The following is a 19,719-nucleotide window of genomic DNA, read 5'->3' as shown; positions in this document are numbered from 1 at the left end:
CTTAAAAAACAAAATGTCTGTGTCCATTCCACTTCTTGAAGACATCAGTGAGATGAAACACATAGTATGGGGCCTTTTGGATATGGGGAGTTATTTACAAAAGGCAAATCCACTTTGCACTACTAGTGCACTTGAAAGTTCAGTTGCTGTAGATCTGAAGGGGACATGCAAGGAAAATAAAAAACAGCATTTTAGCTTGCACATGATTGGATGATAAAATTAGCAGAGCTTCCCCACATTTCAGAGCTTCCCCTCAGATCTACAGCGATCTACAGCAACTGCACTTACAAGTGCACTTGTAGTGCAAAGTTGATTTACCTTTAGTAAATCAACCCCACAATGTCACCACGAATTGTAATGGCCAAGCTCATAGCCTGTGTATTGCGCCTGGAGCCGGTGCGGTTCTAAGTGACATGCAAGCTGGCTGTTCCTAAGCGTTGGGTTTGACACTTGTGTTATGTAAGTGGATTACATTTATTGTCTTTTAATAAAAACAGGTTTTTAATTCAATGGAAGTTTCTTTCCTTTCCTGTTGGGTCCCCCACTTTAACCTCCCTGGCGGTATGATTATGTCAGATTTTAGGTGCTGAAAGCGGTACCATTATTTTGCATGGAAATTTGGCGTTTTGTATTGTAGGCCTGTAATTCTTAGGAATAACTCACTTAAATCTGTCCAAACAAGAGTCTAGTAGGCATCTCAGGTATGATAAAGTTTGAAAAACAAAATCATAAATTATAATATAATAAATAACTAAAAATAATTATAACAAATAATAATGTAATTATAATAAAAATTATTCAATAATGTAATCAAATCAAAAACACTGAAATTTGCTCAGTTGCAGAATTGTCGCTGTCATTACTTTTATATTTGATGACGAAATTCCCCACAAATCGCTCTTGCTCAATTCTGCAAGTTATTCTAATTTATTATCGCGGTTTTCTAGCTGGTCTAAACCACTTTTGTCATAAGAGACAATTTTTTTTATTGCTATGGACAATCTCCAGTTTCCAGGCAGAAAGAACAGTTTTTATTATAAAAAGTGCATGCAGGACACTGTGCAGACCACTAAGGACAAAGAGGGTGTGTATTTTTTACATACAGTACTGTAATCTATAAGAGGAAGTTCCTGTGGTAGTGGATGGGACTTCGATCTTAACTGACACAACCCCAGAAAATGGTGCGGCACTGAGATAGGAGGATGTTAGCCTTGCTTTGCAAGCAACGGGGGATTTTTACCTACCACAAGTAGATGGGACTTCAGGCTCCACTTGTATACCCCAGGGATGGGGGGCAGTTGGCCCAGATCCCCAACAGCATAACAAACTGAGCCCAGTCACCCTGTCTTCTCTCCAGCGGCTGAAAGGACTCCAGGGAGAAGGGAAAGTCCAGGCCTCTCCCCAGCAGTGGGCATGTTTTCTGAGAGAGGCAGAGGTTGGCTGGGTGAGTAATGCTATGTTTGGAGCAATTTATTTGGGGTACTGTGTGGATACTGGCATTAGAGGAATGGAACTATGGACTAACTTCGGAGTCAACCCGTCTGGGGTCTCCTCCTGTGATAGTCTCCTGCCAAAAGGGGAGAGATGTAACGGAAGGGCCCGTGGGACCCAGAAGCTCTTAGAAAGTATGAGATACTCCTGTTTCAGCTTCCCCGATGCCTCTTATGTGTAGATCACCCTGTGTCTCTAATAGGGGCACAGGGTGAATAAGAACCCCACTGTGGTCTGTGCTAGACAGATTTAATGCAGTATATATTGTATGTATTGTATATATATTGTGTGTTGGCTGTAGTGTACTATAAAGCTTGCTGTGATGAGGTGGGGTATGATTGCATTATTTTGTCTATTGTGGTAATTAAGTCTGCTACTGTGATACATGTGTATTGTAAGTTAACAGACTGCCTAAAGGTCAGGTGTCTGAGTATTCAGCTGTAGTTAATTAGCTAATGTAAATTAGGTCAGGACCAGGAGTCAGGATGTCTGTTAAAAGATGTGTATTGGGGCTCATTAGGTAACCATTGTGTGATGTTGTGGGTGGAGTTGGGTCATTGTTCCTTTGGTTACTGCAGTATCCTAAAGTGTATATAAGAGCTGTATTTCTCAATAAAGGGTCTATTCCTGTGGAACCTCAAACAGAGCTGTGTGTGTTTGGTAATGGGGGAATTCTTAAGGGTCGTGTTCGCCGGATTGTGGAGTGTCGGTAGCTGCCTTGTGTTCGGGAATGGAATATCCTGAACGGCTTTAACCCCTGTCCCATTTGGGGTGCCTTTACAATTGTTGGCAAGCAGTGGTATGATTCCTACCACCAGAAGAACAGCTACAAGAGGACACAGGACAATGGAGGCTCAGTATGAACGGCTAAAGCTCTCTTCCCTCAAGGACTTACTGGAGAACCGTGGCAGACTGGCCAACAACCGTAAGAAAAGGGACATTATCGCAGAATTAGTCGAAGTGGATAGAGCTGAAAGACCCAACATAACGGAAAGGCCCAGCGTAACAGACAGGACACCCGAAGAGGCAAGTTTTGATCGGGCCGTTAAACTAAGACTGGCACAGTATGGTCCTAACCCTCCAGCAGAAATCATAGACCTAGTTATAGCTGCTGTGGATGCAACTTGGCTACATCAAAGAGGTGCTGCAGCAGCATAAGTGACAGCAGCACCAACTGAAGAGAGAGGAGAGGTACAGATACCAGTCACCAGGGAAGAGGAATTCAGAAGGAGGTTACAAGAGTTGCAGATACAGCACAGAGGACCAGTATCAGAGGAGGTCCTGCTGGGATGGTCTGATTTGATCCGTTGCGAACTCTGGAAGAAATCGCAAGCTCTCGAGCAGCAACACCAGGGAAAGGTCCTCCCCTCCATCCATGTAAGGTACTGGTCGCAGTATGATGTACGAATGCCGTTATTGGGGGAACAACCAAAGCAGGTGTGGACAGCCGAGTTAAGCAGGCTGATCCGGGCAGAGATGCGGTTGGACGAGAGCTACAGAGCCCTCCGGTGGTATGTAGCCCAAGAGTGCCTGTGGTCAGCGGATGACAGCTCCACGGAAGTCTTTGACTATGTTGGCCTGGGATTGTTGTATTGGAAGCTATCCAGTGACCCCGACTTTGGGAGAGATTGGGAGTGGCGCTTGGAGGAAATAATGGAGCGCAGAGGGCAAAAATGTATTGTGTCGGAAGGGCACTGGGCACAGGAAGATTTGGAGTTTCTGGCCGTTCAGGAATGGGAGCTGGATATCGCCTACAGACAGCTGCTAGACTCTGCTCAGCAGCAGGGTGGGGCTCCCTTTGCCTGGGACTATCAGGAAATATCAGCTGACAACTCTGAAATCCTGGCTGATGAATCGGCAGTGAAAAATCTGAAGATTGCCAATCTTAAAGCCGAAGCGGGTGATGTGGGGTTCCAGGGAGCCGGGGCAGTTGGCCCCTCTGCCCAGCAACAAGCTGAGGTTGTAAAGCTTTTACTCCCAGCTGAATCACTGGCAGCAGGGCAGGATGCTACTGGCCGCTGCACACAACTGCAGCTTAACCCCCCTGGCGGTATCCCCGAGCGTGACTCGGGGTTGATTTTTTCTACCAAAATCGGTAACCCCGAGTCACGCTCGGGGTAGACATGCAGAGCCTGCAGCGTGCGCTGGCTTACCTTGTCCTGGATCCAGCGATGTCACCGCGCTGTGTGAGCGAGCGGGACCTCGCTCGATTCACACAGCGTCCTCCTGTGCCGCCGATCTCCGTTCCCTGCGACGTTACGACGCACGGGAGCGGAGATCGGCGCCAAATTCAAAAAAGTAAACAAACACTATACATACAGTATACTGTAATCTTATAGATTACAGTACTGTATGTAAAAAAAAACACACCTCCCTTGTCCCTAGTGGTCTGCCCAGTGTGATGCATGTCATTTTATATAATAAAAACCTTTTTTTCTGCCTGAAAACTGTAGATTGTCCATAGCAACCAAAAGTGTCTTTTTATGTCAAAAATGGTTTTAGATCAGCTAGAAAACAGCGATAATAAATTATAATCACTTGCAGAATTGTGCGATAGCGATTTGCGGGGAAATTCGTCATCAAAAAAAAAATAATGACAGCAACAATTCTGCAACTGAGCAAATTTCAGTGATTTTGAGTTGATTACATTATTGAATAATTTTTATTTTAATTATATTATTACTTGCTATAATTATTTATAATTATTTATTATATTATAATTTAAAATTTTGTTTTTAAAAAAATGTCATACCCGAGATGCCTATTAGATTCTTGTTTGGTCAGATTTCAGTGAGTTATTCCTAAAAATCACAGGCCTACAGTATAAAACACCAAATTTCCTTGCAAATAATTGTACCGCTTTCAGCATGTTTTTTTCAGACAGAATAATACCGCCAGGGAGGTTAAGCTGATATCGGTGGATGGGACGGTCTCCACTCACAGCAACCCAGCAGAAGAGCTGGCAACAGAGCAGAGTGCCACGGGCCTCTGCTCTCAACTAACAGAAGAGGGAGTTTCTGTGGTAGTGGATGGGACTTCGATCTTCACTGACACAACCCCAGAAAATGGTGCGGCACTGAGACAGGAGGATGTCAGCCTTGCTTTGCAAGCAACGGGGGATTTTTACCTACCACAAGTGGATGGGACTTCAGTCTCCACTTGTATACCCCAGGGATGGGGGGGCAGTTGGCCCAGATCCCCAACAGCATGACGAATTGAGCCCAGTCACCCTGGAAAGTCCAGGCCTCTCCCCAGCAGCGGGCATGTTCTCTGAGAGAGGCAGAAGTTGGCTGGGTGAGTAATGCTATGTTTGGAGCAATTTATTTGGGGTGTGGATACCGGCATTAGAGGAATGATTCCCTTTTGGGAGTACCTTATCAAAAAAAAAAAATATTGCAGTATATGACTAAATCTGGCTTTTATCTTGGGCCAGTCATACAAGCAGGAAATTATGTTTCATTGCTTTTTACAGGAAATTGCAGCTCTGCAAAAGTGGAGTAATCCTTTTAATAAGCCCGTCTGGAAGAAGTGAAGAGACAAGGTGGTAACAGCTTTGTAAGAGCTGAAATTGGCGGCATACTTTGTGGTGGACGTGTCAGACGTCAATCAATGTTTTTTCAAGAGCGGTGTTCACCGCGGTCTTGGCAAGGAGTGCATTATGGCTGAAGCCATGGTTGGTGGATCCCGTTAGAAAGGATACAGCCATCTCAAGGGTGACCATTAGCAGGTAAGGGCAAATATCATCTGAAAAAAAAAAAAAAAAACGAGCAATTGCGAAGGTTCTAGTTACGCCCGAGGAGATGAGGATTCGGTTCCCCTCTGTTCCTAGCAAAAAAATGTAATGAATAAAATAAAAAATAAATAAAAAATCAGGTAATCAGTGCCCAGTTTAAAAAAAAAAACTTGACAAGCAAAGGAAGTTGGAGTGGTGCAAGATGGAAAACCTCCAATCAATTACATTATTCATAAGCCTGGGAGACTGGATGCTCTGTAGGTTTATCAGACATCTACTTGTCCCAATTCATCCTCAATTCCTCTAACAGTTTGAGTCCCTCCCTATCCCCTGCCCTCCCCGGGAGGTGATCCCTTCGGACGCCAGCAGGGAGGGCTGGGGAGCACACTACCAGCACTTTGCAGTCCAAAGCTGTTGGCCATTCGAGACACAGGAGGTGGTATTGAACATCCTATAATTGAAAGTAGCATTCCAAGTCTTCCTGGCCTTCAGTCTTCTTCTGAAGGGGAAAGGAGTCCTGTTGAAGATGGACAACAGGGTGGCAGTCGCCTATATCAACAGGCAAGGTGGCACCAGAAGTCGCTCCATGATGCTGGGAGTTTGCCCAGTTTTCGAGTGGGCGCAGTTGAACCTCTCGTGGCTAAGGGCGATGTATGTCCCAGGACCCCAGAACCAGCTGGCCAACATGCTAAGCAGAAGCTTTGTTTCCAACAACGAATGGACTCTGAGCCACCAAGCATTCTCCCTCATAACCAAACTTGGGGCATGCCGGATTAGATTTAGCAGCAACACCAGACAACGCGAAGTGCCAGAGGTATCTGACAAGAACCCCTTGCCCATTAGCGGAGGGGACGGACTGCCTACAGCACGACTGGAACCTTTGTCTGGGTTACATCTTTCCCCAGACACCTCTCATACCGAGATTTCTTCTCAGGCTCAAGAGGTCAGCATCTACAATTATAGCAGTCTTTCCTTTTTGGCCGAGGCGGCCATGGTTCACAACTCTCCTTCAGCTGAATACAGCAATGCCATTACTGCTTACACCAGCAGCGGATCTACTCTCTCAGGGGCAACTTCTTCATCCATCCCTGTAAAGAATACACCTGACAGCCTGGAGACTGAAAGGGCTAGGTTCCTAGACCAAGGTTGCTCTCAAAAAGTGGTAGAGACTCTTCTTCAAGCCAGAAGGTACACCACCAACAGTACCTACAAGAGAATCTGGGAGAAGTTTCTCTCAGTCGCACAGAAACAAGCCTGGAACCCGTCATCTCCAACAGTTGGTCAAATCCTTGAGGCCCCCAGAAAGCCTTCCTTCCCGACCTGATATCTTTCGGTTGTACTAGAAGTTCTATCCCATGAACCATACGTTGGAAAAAATCTCCTTGTGGGACCTAACGCTCAAGGTCACCTTCCTAATAGCGATAACATCGGCCAAGAGAGTATCAGAGATGCAAGCTCTATTGGCTAAGGAGTCAAACCTAATCGTCTACCCTGACAAAGTAGTCTTAAGACCATCTGATCGCTTCATTCCGAAGGTTTTATCCTCCTTCCACTTCAATCAGGAGATTAACGTTCCTGCTCTCTCCACAGAACAAGAGAAACCACATCCGCTGGATGTGAGAACCAACATCCTGGCATACCTCTCAGCAGCCAATGACCTTAGGAAGTCTGAAAACCTCCTGGTTATCCCACACGGCTTTAGGAGAGGGCAAGCGGCAAACTCTCGCACCATGGCAGCATGGTTGGTGAAGACTAACAAAAAGGCTTACTCAAACACAAATACCTGAGGGCTTGAAGGCACATTCCACAAGGGCAATGGCGACCTCCTGGGCGGCCTACTGCAGGGTGTCCTTGGAAACTATTTGCCGAGCAGCGACTTGGTCATCTAGAAACAACTTTATATCTCATTACAAGGTGGACTCTGCCTGACTGTCCACGGCAGAGTTTGGACGAAGAATTATTCAGTCCAACACCTCTATTCCATGTAAATAAACTTGACTTTATGCTCAGACCCACCCAGTTTGCGAGTTATTCCCCAAAGGTGTATGCTGCCATGATGCGACAGGAAAACAGAGGTCCTCTCATCCTTGAACTTTCCCAGCAGACACTGTGTTCAGTGTTCCGCCTATCATGGATGTCCTCTTGTCCGAGGATGAAAGAAGGTCCGTGATTGGCGGAACACTGAACACAGTGTCTGCTGGGAAACTGAGTCAGAGGATGAGAGGACCTCCATGATAGGCGGTAGTCGAACACAGTTTCAAACGCCTATCACGGACCAGGAGGAAGCAGCGACTTTTAAAAAATGGATGCCCGCGACCGACAGGTATCACGGAATGAATGGGACCAGGAGGAAGCCGCGACTTTTGAAAAATGTACGCAGCCTGTCAAAAATACAGGTACACTGAGGCTGCAATGGGCACAGTGAGAATGGGCACAGTAAGGCTACAATGGGCACAGTAAGGCTACAATGGGCACAGTGAGAAAAGGCACAGTAAGGCTGCAATGGGCACTGTAAGGCTGCAATGGGCACAGTAAGAATGGGCACAGTAAGGCTACAATGGGCACAGTAAGGTTGCAAATGGGCACAGTGAATCTGCAAATGGGCATTGTTGACCCTCTTTTCCACTTACAGAAGCTGCTGCATTCTCACCCTAGGCTTATATTCGAGTCAATACATTTTTTTTTGTGGTTAAATTAGGGCCTCAGCTTATACTCAGGTCGGCTTATACTCGAGTATATACGGTATATAGTATATTACAGCTGACCAATTTGTTTATTTTCACCCGGTGATCTGAACATTGTTAAAAAACAATAAGATAAAATATATCAATTTTATTTTTTTATATAATTACACCACAGTTGTAAGTTACATCATTAACCAGTGATGCCCAGCTGACAGCATGGGTACATGGCTTTACTCACAAATTTCAGCATTGGTGTAGGTGGCCAAGTCAAGAGACTACAGGATAACATATGCTGTTTGTTCCAAAGCATTCGTAGTAATCCTAATTACAGGTTATTTGTTAATTGGCAAATTACTAAACAATGCTTACTGATGTTCATATGGGTGGGTATTACAGCTAGCATAATCAGACCCCCTGGATATTTTCGATTCTTCCAAGCAAAAATCAAAGGATAAGACATGGCCCTTTGGATAAATCCGGCACTGCATCTCATAATCTGCCATATTGTCTACTACTGATTTAAACTATAACATGCAGAGAAGCCAGTTTCTACGTCTACATGTTTTACATTTAACATTTCATTGCTTTATTTGTATTTAGATTGTAGCTACTGGAATCTGTCGATCAGATGACCATGTGATAGAAGGACATGTAAAACAAATGAAATTTCCAATTATCTTAGGCCATGAAGGTGCTGGAATAGTTGAAAGTATTGGTGAAGGAGTAACTACAGTTAAACCAGGTAGGCACATTTTTTTTTATAAATGGAAGTTTGCCTGCATTATAGGTAGGGGTGTATTTATAATAAGGATCTTATGAGCCTATGCCCAGGGAAGCAGGAAAGGGGCAACACCAAACTGAAACATTTACAGTGTGTAGTAGGTGTTTTTCTACTAGTGTGCAAGAATACAAATATTGTTATGTCTCTTATTCATTTAATGTCATACATACACATAGTTGGTGGCTTCTTTATGTTGCAGGACCCACACAACCTAAGCATTCTCACTGCCACACCTCAGCTTGCCTATCCTCCCCAGCCATTGCCTGACAGGTTGCAGGGAAGAGAGTAGAAGAAAGACTTTTGACTTTTTGAGGCATAACTAGAACCTTCAGGGCCCGGTGCAAGAAACCATGAAAGCCCCCCCCCCCATGTATCAGTGGCCATCATCACCGCCACTGATGTCATCCCTATCCCCACAACCACCACTGATGTCATCCCAGTCCCTCCATTACCACTGCCACTGATGCCATCCCTATCCCCCCACTGATGTCATCCCTATCCTCTCCATCACCACTGCCTGATGGGGGGAATGGGATTAGTCGGGGCAGCGGTGATAGTTGGGGGGTAAAGGGAACAGTGGCACTGTCACTCACCTGTTCTCAGTGTCAGTCGATTCCCCCTCCTCCTTGCTCAGTGTGTCTCTGCCTCTCTGCTCCCTTCCGGTGCCTACAGTTATGCCTCTCCTGACATGGGGTCTCCTCAAAATGGAGAGCTCCTCCCCCTTCACTCTACTGGCTGTCAGCTGGACAGCTTACTTTTTTCTCTGGTTTCCTCCTGACATCCATGGCATCTGACTGAATTATGGAGCAATAAGTGGCAGCAGCAATTCGCGGCCATGCGGGCACCCCCCATCCCCCCACACTAGAACATGTGCCCTCCAACAGTGGTGGAACTCCAGGGCCCAGTTGCAAGTGCAACTGCTGCCACCCCCTGGTAGTTCTGCCACTGCCACAGACTGCAAATGGGAGACATAATGGGCTGCATCTGTGGCCAGATTAAACCCTACTTAGGGATAGAGTGCAATTTAAGAGAGGGTTGGGAAGCAGGGGGAGGACTCCAGAGCATAAGTCAGGAGGCAGGAAGTATGGGGATTTGCCTGAGCAGTGGAGACCCACCAGGGAAGACATTGGATTACCACAAGTGAAAATTAGAGGGGAGACCAAAGCAGTGCAACCTACCCTTGCCTGAATTTTCTACTAAGAGGACATCAACATAGAGGCACTAGGGACATTGGGGTGATTTACTAAAATGGGAGGGTGCAAAATCTGGTGCAGCTCTGCATAGAAACCAATCAGCTTCCAGTTATTTTGGTCACAGCTTACTTGAACAAGCTTAAGTTACAAGCTGATTGGCTACCATGCACAACTGCACCAGGTTTTGCACTCTCCAGTTTTAGTAAATCAACCTCCAAGTGTCCTTCCTCTTGTCCTGCCTTGTCCAGCCAGGACAGTGAGGCCTTCACCTTACCTGCCTTTATCTAGTCTCTAATGGCTTCCATTAGGAAGCAGGTTGCATCAGGAGGATTTTTGGCAGACATCAATGTGTTAAGCTAAGTGGTATTTTGGCACCGTTTCTTGTGTTGAAATGAGCTTACACCTGTTTGGGACTACTGCCTGTGGTGGTACTGGAGCTTTCTTAAAAGGAAACCTCTGCACCTTTTCACTATGGATAGTTGGGGAATTTTTTGAAGATACCCTCTAATGCCTCGTACACATGACCGAGGAACTCGTTGTAAATGAAACATCGTTTTCCTCGACGAGTTCTTTGCGTACACACTGTCAAGACAAAATCTCATCGTTCTCAAACGTGATGACGTAAAACACGTACGATGGCACTATAAAGGGGAAGTTTGGTTCCACTGGCGCCACGCTTCTGAGCATGTGCGGGTTTCTAAGCATACACACAAACGTTTTTCTCATCGAAAACCAGCCCGACGAAGAAAAAGAGAACTTGTTTTTTTCATTGAGTTCCACGACAGTTTTCTCGGTGAAAAACATACACACGACCGTTTTCCTCCGCAAAAAAGCTCTGCCACCAAGTTTCTTGATGGATTCTGTCGAGGAAAACGGTTGTTTGTACGAGGCCTTACTTCTGAGGGCTACAAAACCTTCCTTTCATGGTTGAGTGATCCACTGTTAAGTTTAAAAGGACGCATCTCCAGCAAACATTTTGCAGATTTGGCCACTGGTCAGTGGTTAGTTAGGGTATATTTGATTGTGGCTAGGCCTCTGCAGTTATTGTATTTTTCTTACCCTATATTTCCACATATAAAGATGAGATGCATTTAGTTTTTGGACTGTACACGTAAAATGTATGTATGTTTGAATTTGCAACAAAATGGAGAATGGTGATAAGACAATAGAGGTTTGGATATTGAAAAGAATATGGCCTTGCCCCAACCTAGCTTTATGTGACCATTGTTTGAAGCTGAATCTAAGCTAAAAAAACAACCTCTATAGCCTAGTAATAGTAAAATAGTAACAACAAAAATTGTCTGCAAACATGCTTTAAGGCCCAGTTCACACTGCCGTGACTTGGGTTCCAACTTGTGAGACCCCAAGTCATATGACATGTGAAATCCCATGTTAGTCAATGAGAGTTGTCTTATTTAGCACTACTGAAGTCACTCCAACTTTAGAAAAGGTTACTGTACTACTTCAAGGCGACTTCTATCTGACTTGTGTCCATAGACTTTAATGGAAGTTGCCTCCAAGTCAGATCCTCAACTAAATTCATGTGATTAGGATCTGACTTTACAGGAAGATTGCCTAGGCATTCCCTCAAAGTTGCTTCAAAGCCACATCAAGTTGTACGCAAGTTGTTATTAAGTCACCTGGCAAAGTCGCAGCAGTGTGAGCCGAGCCTAAAATTGTACCTGTACCCTGCCATAACTAATTTCCCCCACTAGATGTACCCTGACTTCTAGGTTACCTTTACAGAAAAATCTGTAAGGTGAACTTACACAGGTCCCCCTGCTCGTCCCCCACCCCGAGCCCGCAGACCTGGACTGCGGCAATCTCTGGTTCTAAGACCCGGTATATCCGCACCAGGAGTCCGTGGCTTAAAAATCCCCTAAACTGAATGTCCAAAACGTCCCTTGTCAGGATGGACGTTTTGGAGCATTCTCATTGGCATTCTAACTGGTCAGCGCCGTTACATGGGTGGCGCATAACCCACCCTGTCAGCTATGGCTGCAGAGAGGATTTCTAAGACCCAGACTCCTGGTGCGGATATACCGGGGCTTAGAACCGAAGGTTGCCGCAGTCCAGGTCTGCGAGACCGGGGGGGGGCGCAGGGGGACCTGTGTAAGTTCACCTTTTTACTGTGATAGAAAGTAAATGTTAAACGTAGGATGGCTGTATTTTTTGTTTTGGATTTTGTAAATGAATGAATTAAATATTACATCTATTTTTTTAGGTGACAAAGTAATACCACTAATTATCCCTCAGTGTGGAGAATGCAGGGGCTGTCATGATCCAAATGGTAATATTTGCCACAAATCAGAGTAAGTTGGTCATTTTTTTTTCAATCATTATTATGACAATACAAAAAGCCACATGTTCTCCGGTTTCAACTCTAACATTCAGCGTGTCAGGCTGTGTAACCCGATCTCTCTGCTAAGAGAGGGCATTTCCTTAACCACTTAAGCCCCGGAGCCTCAGGTTTTGCGATTCGGCACTGCGTCGCTTTAACAGACAATTGCGCGGTCATGCGACGTGGCTCCCAAACAAAATTGGCGTCCTTTTTTCCCCACAAATAGAGCTTTCTTTTGGTGGTATTTGATCACCTCTGCGGTTTTTATTTTTTGCGCTATAAACAAAAATAGAGCGACAATTTTGAAAAAAATTCAATATTTTTTACTTTTTGCTATAATAAATATCCCCCAAAAACATATATAAAAAAACATTTTTTCTTCAGTTTAGGCCGATATGTATTCTTCTACCTATTTTTGGTAAAAAAAATCGCAATAAGTGTTTATCGATTGGTTTGCACAAAATTTATATCGTTTACAAAATAGGGGATAGTTTTTTTGCATTTTTATTAATTATTTTTTTTTACTACTATTGGTGGCGATCAGCGATTTTTTTCGTGACTGCGACATTATGGCGAACACTTCGGACAATTTTGACACATTTTTGGGACCATTGTCATTTTCACAGCAAAAAATGCATTTAAATTGCATTGTTTATTGTGAAAATGACAGTTGCAGTTTGGGAGTTAACCACAGGGGGCGCTGTAGGAGTTAGGGTTCACCTAGTGTGTGTTTACAACTATAGGGGGGTGTGGCTGTAGGACTGACATCATCGATCGAGTCTCCCTATAAAAGGGATCACTCGATCGATACGCCGCCACAGTGAAGCACGGGGAAGCCGTGTTTACATATGGCTCTCCCCTTTCTTCAGCTCCGGGGAGCGATCACGACGGAGCGGCTATAAACGAATAGCCGCGCCGTCGTCGCGGATCGCTCCCCGAGGTAAGCCGCCCACCGCACGCAGTGGAGGGGGTCCCGATTGGACCCCCCACCCGCTAGAAGGCAGGGACGTATATATACGCCCATCTGCCTGTACGTGCCATTCTGTGGACGTAAATAGGCGTGCGGTGGGCGTTAAGTGGTTAATGACCTCTAACGTAAAACATCTGTTAGTCACCGCTTAGAACAGATCTTCCATATGTATATATGTATAGCCACGCACTGTAAGATCTGCTAACAATCACATTTTATAGTTTTTCTAATTTTTAACCTTTTTTAAAAAATTTTAAACATATTTGGTTTGTACATCTGCTAAAAATCATGTACATTACATTGTAAGTGACACATAATGGGCTACTATGCGATGCATAGTAGTCCATTATGTTTTACCTTTGCAGGGAAACAAAGAGAAAGTAACACCTATTAGGGTTGACTTCCTCTTTCCTCACTTTATATTTTGAATGTTTACAAAATATGTGATTATATTTCCTTTTTTTAATTCACATGTAAAAGTAATTGCATAACATCATTTTTTTTTTTTTTTATAGCTTTGGAAAATATCGTGGTCTAATGTCTGACAACACCAGCAGACTTACCTGTAAGGGACAAGTGGTTTATAATTTTCTCAACACCAGCACCTTTACAGAGTACACCGTGGTGGAGGAAATGTGTGTGGTTAAGATAAATGATGATGTACAACTAGATAAAGCTTGCGTGATTGGATGTGGATTTTCCACTGGCTATGGCTCAGCTGTTAACGTGGCTAAGGCAAGTGACCATTCTTGTTTCAACTAGAGATCTGTTTAAATTAAACTAAACTAATTTTATACACATTTTAGATTTGATACATGCATACTTTTTATATAGTTATATTGTTATATAGACATTTTTGTATATCTGCACTTGACCGTTTAGTTCAGTTCTATAACATTTTGGCATGGAAGTGGTAAAGTAACTTCTACAAAGCTATTATTAATGCTGAGACAAATAGGTAGGCATACCTACCTATTTTCTGACCTATTGACCTTTTTCTGAAAATGCAAATTGCTTGGCTATCTTTTATTACTATATTTTATGGTGTTAGTGACATGCAACTAGCTTGCAGAAAAATAAATCTGCCTGAATTCATAACACCATTTCTACACACTTATTTCATGTCCATGGGTCACAGTTCCAAAGATACTGAATCAGAATGGCAATGCAACTAGCATTTTAAGACAAAAATGTCAGCAACAGTATTCCACATAATTGTATTTATCCACACATATGATTTACATGTGGCTGAAAATAGTACAATATTAAAATGTACAAAATTGAACAATTATTATGAATACTTTTATACTTTTGGTGCATGGTGCATTGCCCTACCAAAAAGACCCAAGAGTCCTCAAGGAGTGTAGTTGTAGTATTTGGTTCACCTTACCACAATTGATAAGGTGGACATGCAATTAGAGAGGCCAGCTAACTTTGCATCTATCCTCTCACTGGAGCTCATCAATACCCAAAAGCAACTCCAAAACATTTATAACAAGAGAGGAAGAAAAGGGACTTTCGGATTAGTAAAGTTTACCCACTCTAAAGCCTCCTACACACGATCGGATATCTGATGGAATCTAATCCGATGGATTTTTTCGTCGGATATCCGATGAAGCTGACTTTCATTAGTCTTGCCTACACACCATCAGTCAAAAATCCGATCCTGTCCAAACGCGGTGACGTACAACACTACAACGAGACAAAAAAAATAAAGTTCAATGCTTCCGAGCATACGTCGACTTGATTCTGAGCATGCGTGGATTTTTGACCGATGGAGTTCCATACAGACGCATACAACATCGGATTTTTCTATCGTTTTTTTATCTACTGCATGGGGATACAGAGGTGAATGCTTGAAGAGAAGTGCAGGGTGATACAGAGTTAATTAATGAAATATAGGTGAAATTACTGCAGGGGGTTTGGGAGATAGTGTTGAAAGAGGTGTACAGGTACTGCAGGGGGTGCAGATATAAGTGCTGCAGAGAGGATGCAGGCACCTCAGGGGGTGTAAAAACGAGCCCTGAAAAATGTTGCAGAGGTGAGTGGTAGAGCAAAGCAGAGTGAAGGAAGAGGGGTGCAAGCACTACACAAGGTGCAGAGGCATTGGAAGAGGGGTGCAATGGGTGCAAAGGTGAGTAGTGGTGCTTGGTTTATCAGTGGAAAAGTGAAAGAGAGGTGCAGGGGGTACAGGTGTGAACAGTGTAGCAGGGGTGCAAGGGGTACAGAGGTGAGTGGTAGACATTGGGTGCAGGCTAGAGTGGTAAAATAGGGGTTTTCAGAGGTGAGCAATTAAGCAGAGGTGCAGAGGTGCAGAAGGTACAGAAAAGAACACTGGATAAGGGGTGCAGAGATGAGCAATGAAAGAATTGGTTGGGGGAACAGAAGTAATCAGGGATGGGAGCTGTGCAGAGATGGAGGAGGTTGGGGATTGGTGTATATGTCATTCTTGGGTTTTTACTATGCCTTTGATATTAAGGGCTGGCATGCAGTATAAAAAATATTTTGTGAGCTGGTAAATTAAAATCTTGTTTTAGACAAGGCAATTTTATGTGGTTGTGGGTGGTGGGTCATGTATGTGGTTGTGTCAGGCAGCAGACAAGTTTAGATTACCTCTGCTCAATAGCCATAGGTCCTAAAATGCATGCACCCACTGGTTCCAAGCGATCAATGGAAAAAAGTAGATTGCATTGTAAGAAGTGTATGAGGCCTCGTACACATGACCGAACATGTCTGCTGAAACTGGTCCGCGGACCAATTTCCGCGGACATGTTTGGTCGTCTGTACGGCCGACCGGACAATTTTCCGGCGGATCGGACAGGTTTCCAGCGGACAAATGTTTCTTAGCATGCTAAGAAACATGTCCGCTGGAAGCCTGTCCGTCGGACATGTTCGGTCGTCTGTACGACTCACCGGACATCTCCGCTCGGCCGAAAGCCCTCGCATGCGTCAAAGTGATTAGACGCATGCGTGGAAGCTTTGACCTTCCAGGGTCGCGCACGTCGCCGCGGCGACGGCGCGGCCACGTCACCGTGTTTGCTGTCCGCGGGAAATTTGGTCTGATGGTGTGTAAAGCCATTAGACCAAAATCCACCAGCGGACATGTCCGATGAAAACGGTCCGAACCGTTTTCATCGGACATGTCCCGTCGTGTGTACGAGGCCTGAGAAGCACTTGTGTGTAGTTAAGAGAGAAGTAAATACAGTGGGGTAGATCCACAAAGAAAGTACGCCGGCGTATCTTCAAAATTCCCACGTCGTATCTTTGTTTTGAATCCTCAAAACAAGATACGACGACATCTGGGTTAGATCCGACAGGCGTACGCCTTCGGATCTTAGATGCAATTTTTTGACGTCCGCTAGGTGGCGTTCCCGTCGTAATCCACGTTGAGTATGCAAATTGGCTATTTCCGACGATCCACGAACGTACGTCTAATTTTTTTACGTCGTTTCCGTTCTGCTTTTTCCGGCGTATAGTTAAAGCTGCTATCTGGTGGCGTACTCAATGTTAAGTATGGCCGTCGTTCCCGTGTATAATTTTAAAATGTTTACGTCGTTTGCCTAAGTCGTCCGTGAATGGGGCTGGACGCCATTTACGTTAACGTCGAAAACAATGACTTCCTTGCGACGTCATTTGGAGCAATGCACCCTGGGAGTTGTGACGGACGGGGCATGCGCAGTTAGTTCGGCGCGGGGACGCGCTTCATTTAAATGAAACACGCCCCCTACCCGCCCAATTTGAATTCCGCGCCCTTATGCCGCAAGAGATACACTACGCCGCCGTAACTTACGGCGCAAATTCTTTCAGGATTCAAAAAAAAGAAAAGTAAGTTACAGCGGTGTAGAGTATCTCACATACGCTGCCCCTACGCAGATGTATGTGGATCTGCCCCAGTATGTAGTCAGTTACATTCAGTTGATATACTAGTGATTAGATGTGTGCCTCCTGACCTAGTGTAATGTATTGACATTTAACATTTCCTCACATGATCACATTAAAGCCTCTTGGACCCAGGTTCCTCATCTAACATTGACAATGTAACTGGTTAATGCGTATGGTAAGCTTAAAGTGTACCTATTGGCAAAACTTTTTTTGTCTTGGATAGACCCCCGATCTATTTTTTTTGTCTGTGTCCCTGTTGGGCAAATGTATTCCTCTGTTTGTTCTATGACCAAGGTCACCAAGAGGAAAATTGAGGGGAAATCCAACATTTTTGATTTGTCCCTAGATAAAGAAGTATGTGTAAATTTTCCAATTGGAACACATGTTCCATGAAAGCTTTTGGAGAGGGGAATTTGCCTCACTTTGGGATATTTACTTCCTGTTGCATCTCTGGAGCAGGAAGCAAAGGGAAATCTTATTCGGGCACAGATGTTAAAAATAATCTGGCAGGGGTTTTAACCCTTTAGTATGCTGTAAAAAATAAAAAGGTTTGACTATACATACATGTTATTGTGTCCTGTTCTGTTGCAGGTAACTCCTGGATCAACCTGTGTTGTGTTTGGGTTAGGTGGCATTGGCCTCTCTGTAGTAATTGGATGTAAGATTGCTGGAGCTGCCAAAATCATTGGAGTTGATGTAAATAGTGATAAGTTTGAAAAAGCCAAAGAATTGGGAGCTACCGAATGCCTCAATCCAAAAGAATTTGAAGCTCCCATCCATGAGGTGTTACTAAAGATGACAGATGGTGGAACCAACTACTCGTTTGAGTGCATTGGAAGACCTGATATCATGGTGGGTACCTAATTTAGCTACTTAAATATTTGATCCTAATAATGGCTCTGTTTAACAAATCGCCCATATTTTTGCTCAATTAATCTGATACAAAAAGCCATTAAACTGATGAATTAAAAAAAAGCTGTTGATCTGCCTGACCTTGTAACTTCTTGCTTAAAGGGGTTCTAAAGGTTATTTTTTTATTATCTAAATAGGTTCCTTTAAGCTAGTGCATTGTTGGTTTACTAACCTTTTCCTTCGATTTCTCTTCTAAATGTTTTATTTTTCTTTGTCTGAATTTCTCACTTCCTGTTTCTCCTCAGTAAGCTCTCCCCCATCACCCCCTGGGGGGTTAGTCAGCTAGAACAGCTTACTGAGGAGGAACATGGAGTAAGAAATTCGGACAAACAAAGAAAAAAAAACATTTAGAAGGGAAATCGAAGAAAAGGTTCGTGAACCAACAATGCACTAGCTTAAAGGAACCTATTTAGAAAATAAAAAACAAACCTTTACAACCCCTTTAAGCTAACAAAACACTGCCTTTGCTACTCTGAAGTTACGAGCAATGTTACCATCCCTGCCAATTCAGTCTGTGAACTACAAAACACTTCACTGTATGCAACATAGATAAGGAAAATAGAGTTCTGAAGTCCTACACCCTTACTGTCCTAGGGCGTCAATGCTTCTCTGTAGATGCAGTATAGTGTATGAGCATTGTCCCCCTAGGACAGGAAGTATATTACAGAAAAAACAGGTAAAATGTAAGTATAAACTTTATGATGGAGAGGGGCACCTTTTAGCACACACTCTATGTAGACAAAGGACACGGTGAAAGATCTAATATGCTGAAAATGATTGGCTAAAACACACAGTGCTCTTTTCACCTCCTTTTTTTATATAGGCTTTTTAAAATAATAAATGCAGTGATATAGAGGTTGGATAAAAGTTTAGTGCAGCACAACACTTTTGGAAAATAAACTACCAGTACATTGTATATAGAAAAGTACACATCCGACCAAAAAGAGGGACAACTGAGGCTGCATGAGGGACAGGGGGTTTTTGTCCAAAATAAGAGACAATCAGGAGCTATGAATTATGCTGGGTACACGCCAGTGGCGGCTGGTGCTCAAAATTTTTGGGGGGGCGCAAACGAAAAAAAAAAAATTGCAGCCTCACTGTGCCCATCACATGCAGCCACTGTGCCATCAAATGCAGCCACTGTGCCATCAATTGTCACCACTGTGCCATGCCATCAAACACAGCAACTGTGCCATCAATTGTCACCACTGTGCCATGCCATCAAACGCAGCCACTGTGCCATCAATTGTCACCACTGTGCCATGCCATCAAACAGCAACTGTGCCATCAATTGTCACCACTGTGCCATGCCATCAAACGCAGCCACTGTGCCATCAATTGTCACCACTGTGCCATGCCATCAAACGCAGCCACTGTGCCATCAATTGTCACCACTGCGCTATGCCATCAAACGCAGCCACTGTGCCCCTCAACTGTTGCCACTGTGCCAATTGTCACCACTGTGCCCTTTAATTGTCACCACTGTGCCCCATGATGCCACTGTGCCCATTGTCACCACTGTGCCCCATGATGCCACTGTGCCCATTGTCACCACTGTGCCCCATGATGCCACTGTGCCCATTGTCACCACTGTGCCCCATGATGCCACTGTGCCCATTGTCACTCACCACTGTGCCCCATGATGCCACTGTGCCAATTGTCACCTCTGTGCCCTTTGTCACCACTGTGCCCCATGATGTCACTGTGCCCCTTTCCCTGTAAAAAGCACTTA

General features: G+C 44.2%; 1 protein-coding gene across 1 annotated transcript in view; it reads left to right on the top strand.

Annotated features, from left to right (window-relative positions):
- LOC120917170 (alcohol dehydrogenase 1-like) overlaps positions 1-19,719 on the top strand; it is a 67,047-nt gene that overhangs the window by 16,103 nt on the left and 31,225 nt on the right. The window contains exons 3-6 of the mRNA XM_040328272.1: positions 8,509-8,650; positions 12,107-12,194; positions 13,709-13,928; positions 17,667-17,927. Of these exons, the coding sequence (XP_040184206.1) occupies positions 8,509-8,650; positions 12,107-12,194; positions 13,709-13,928; positions 17,667-17,927 (711 nt within the window). The remainder of the gene's footprint in view (positions 1-8,508; positions 8,651-12,106; positions 12,195-13,708; positions 13,929-17,666; positions 17,928-19,719) is intronic.

Source organism: Rana temporaria, chromosome 1 (assembly GCF_905171775.1).
Source record: "Rana temporaria chromosome 1, aRanTem1.1, whole genome shotgun sequence".
NCBI lineage: Eukaryota > Metazoa > Chordata > Amphibia > Anura > Ranidae > Rana > Rana temporaria.
The sequence above is the reverse complement of the archived record's forward strand: the minus strand, read 5'-3'. Positions and strand labels throughout refer to the sequence as shown.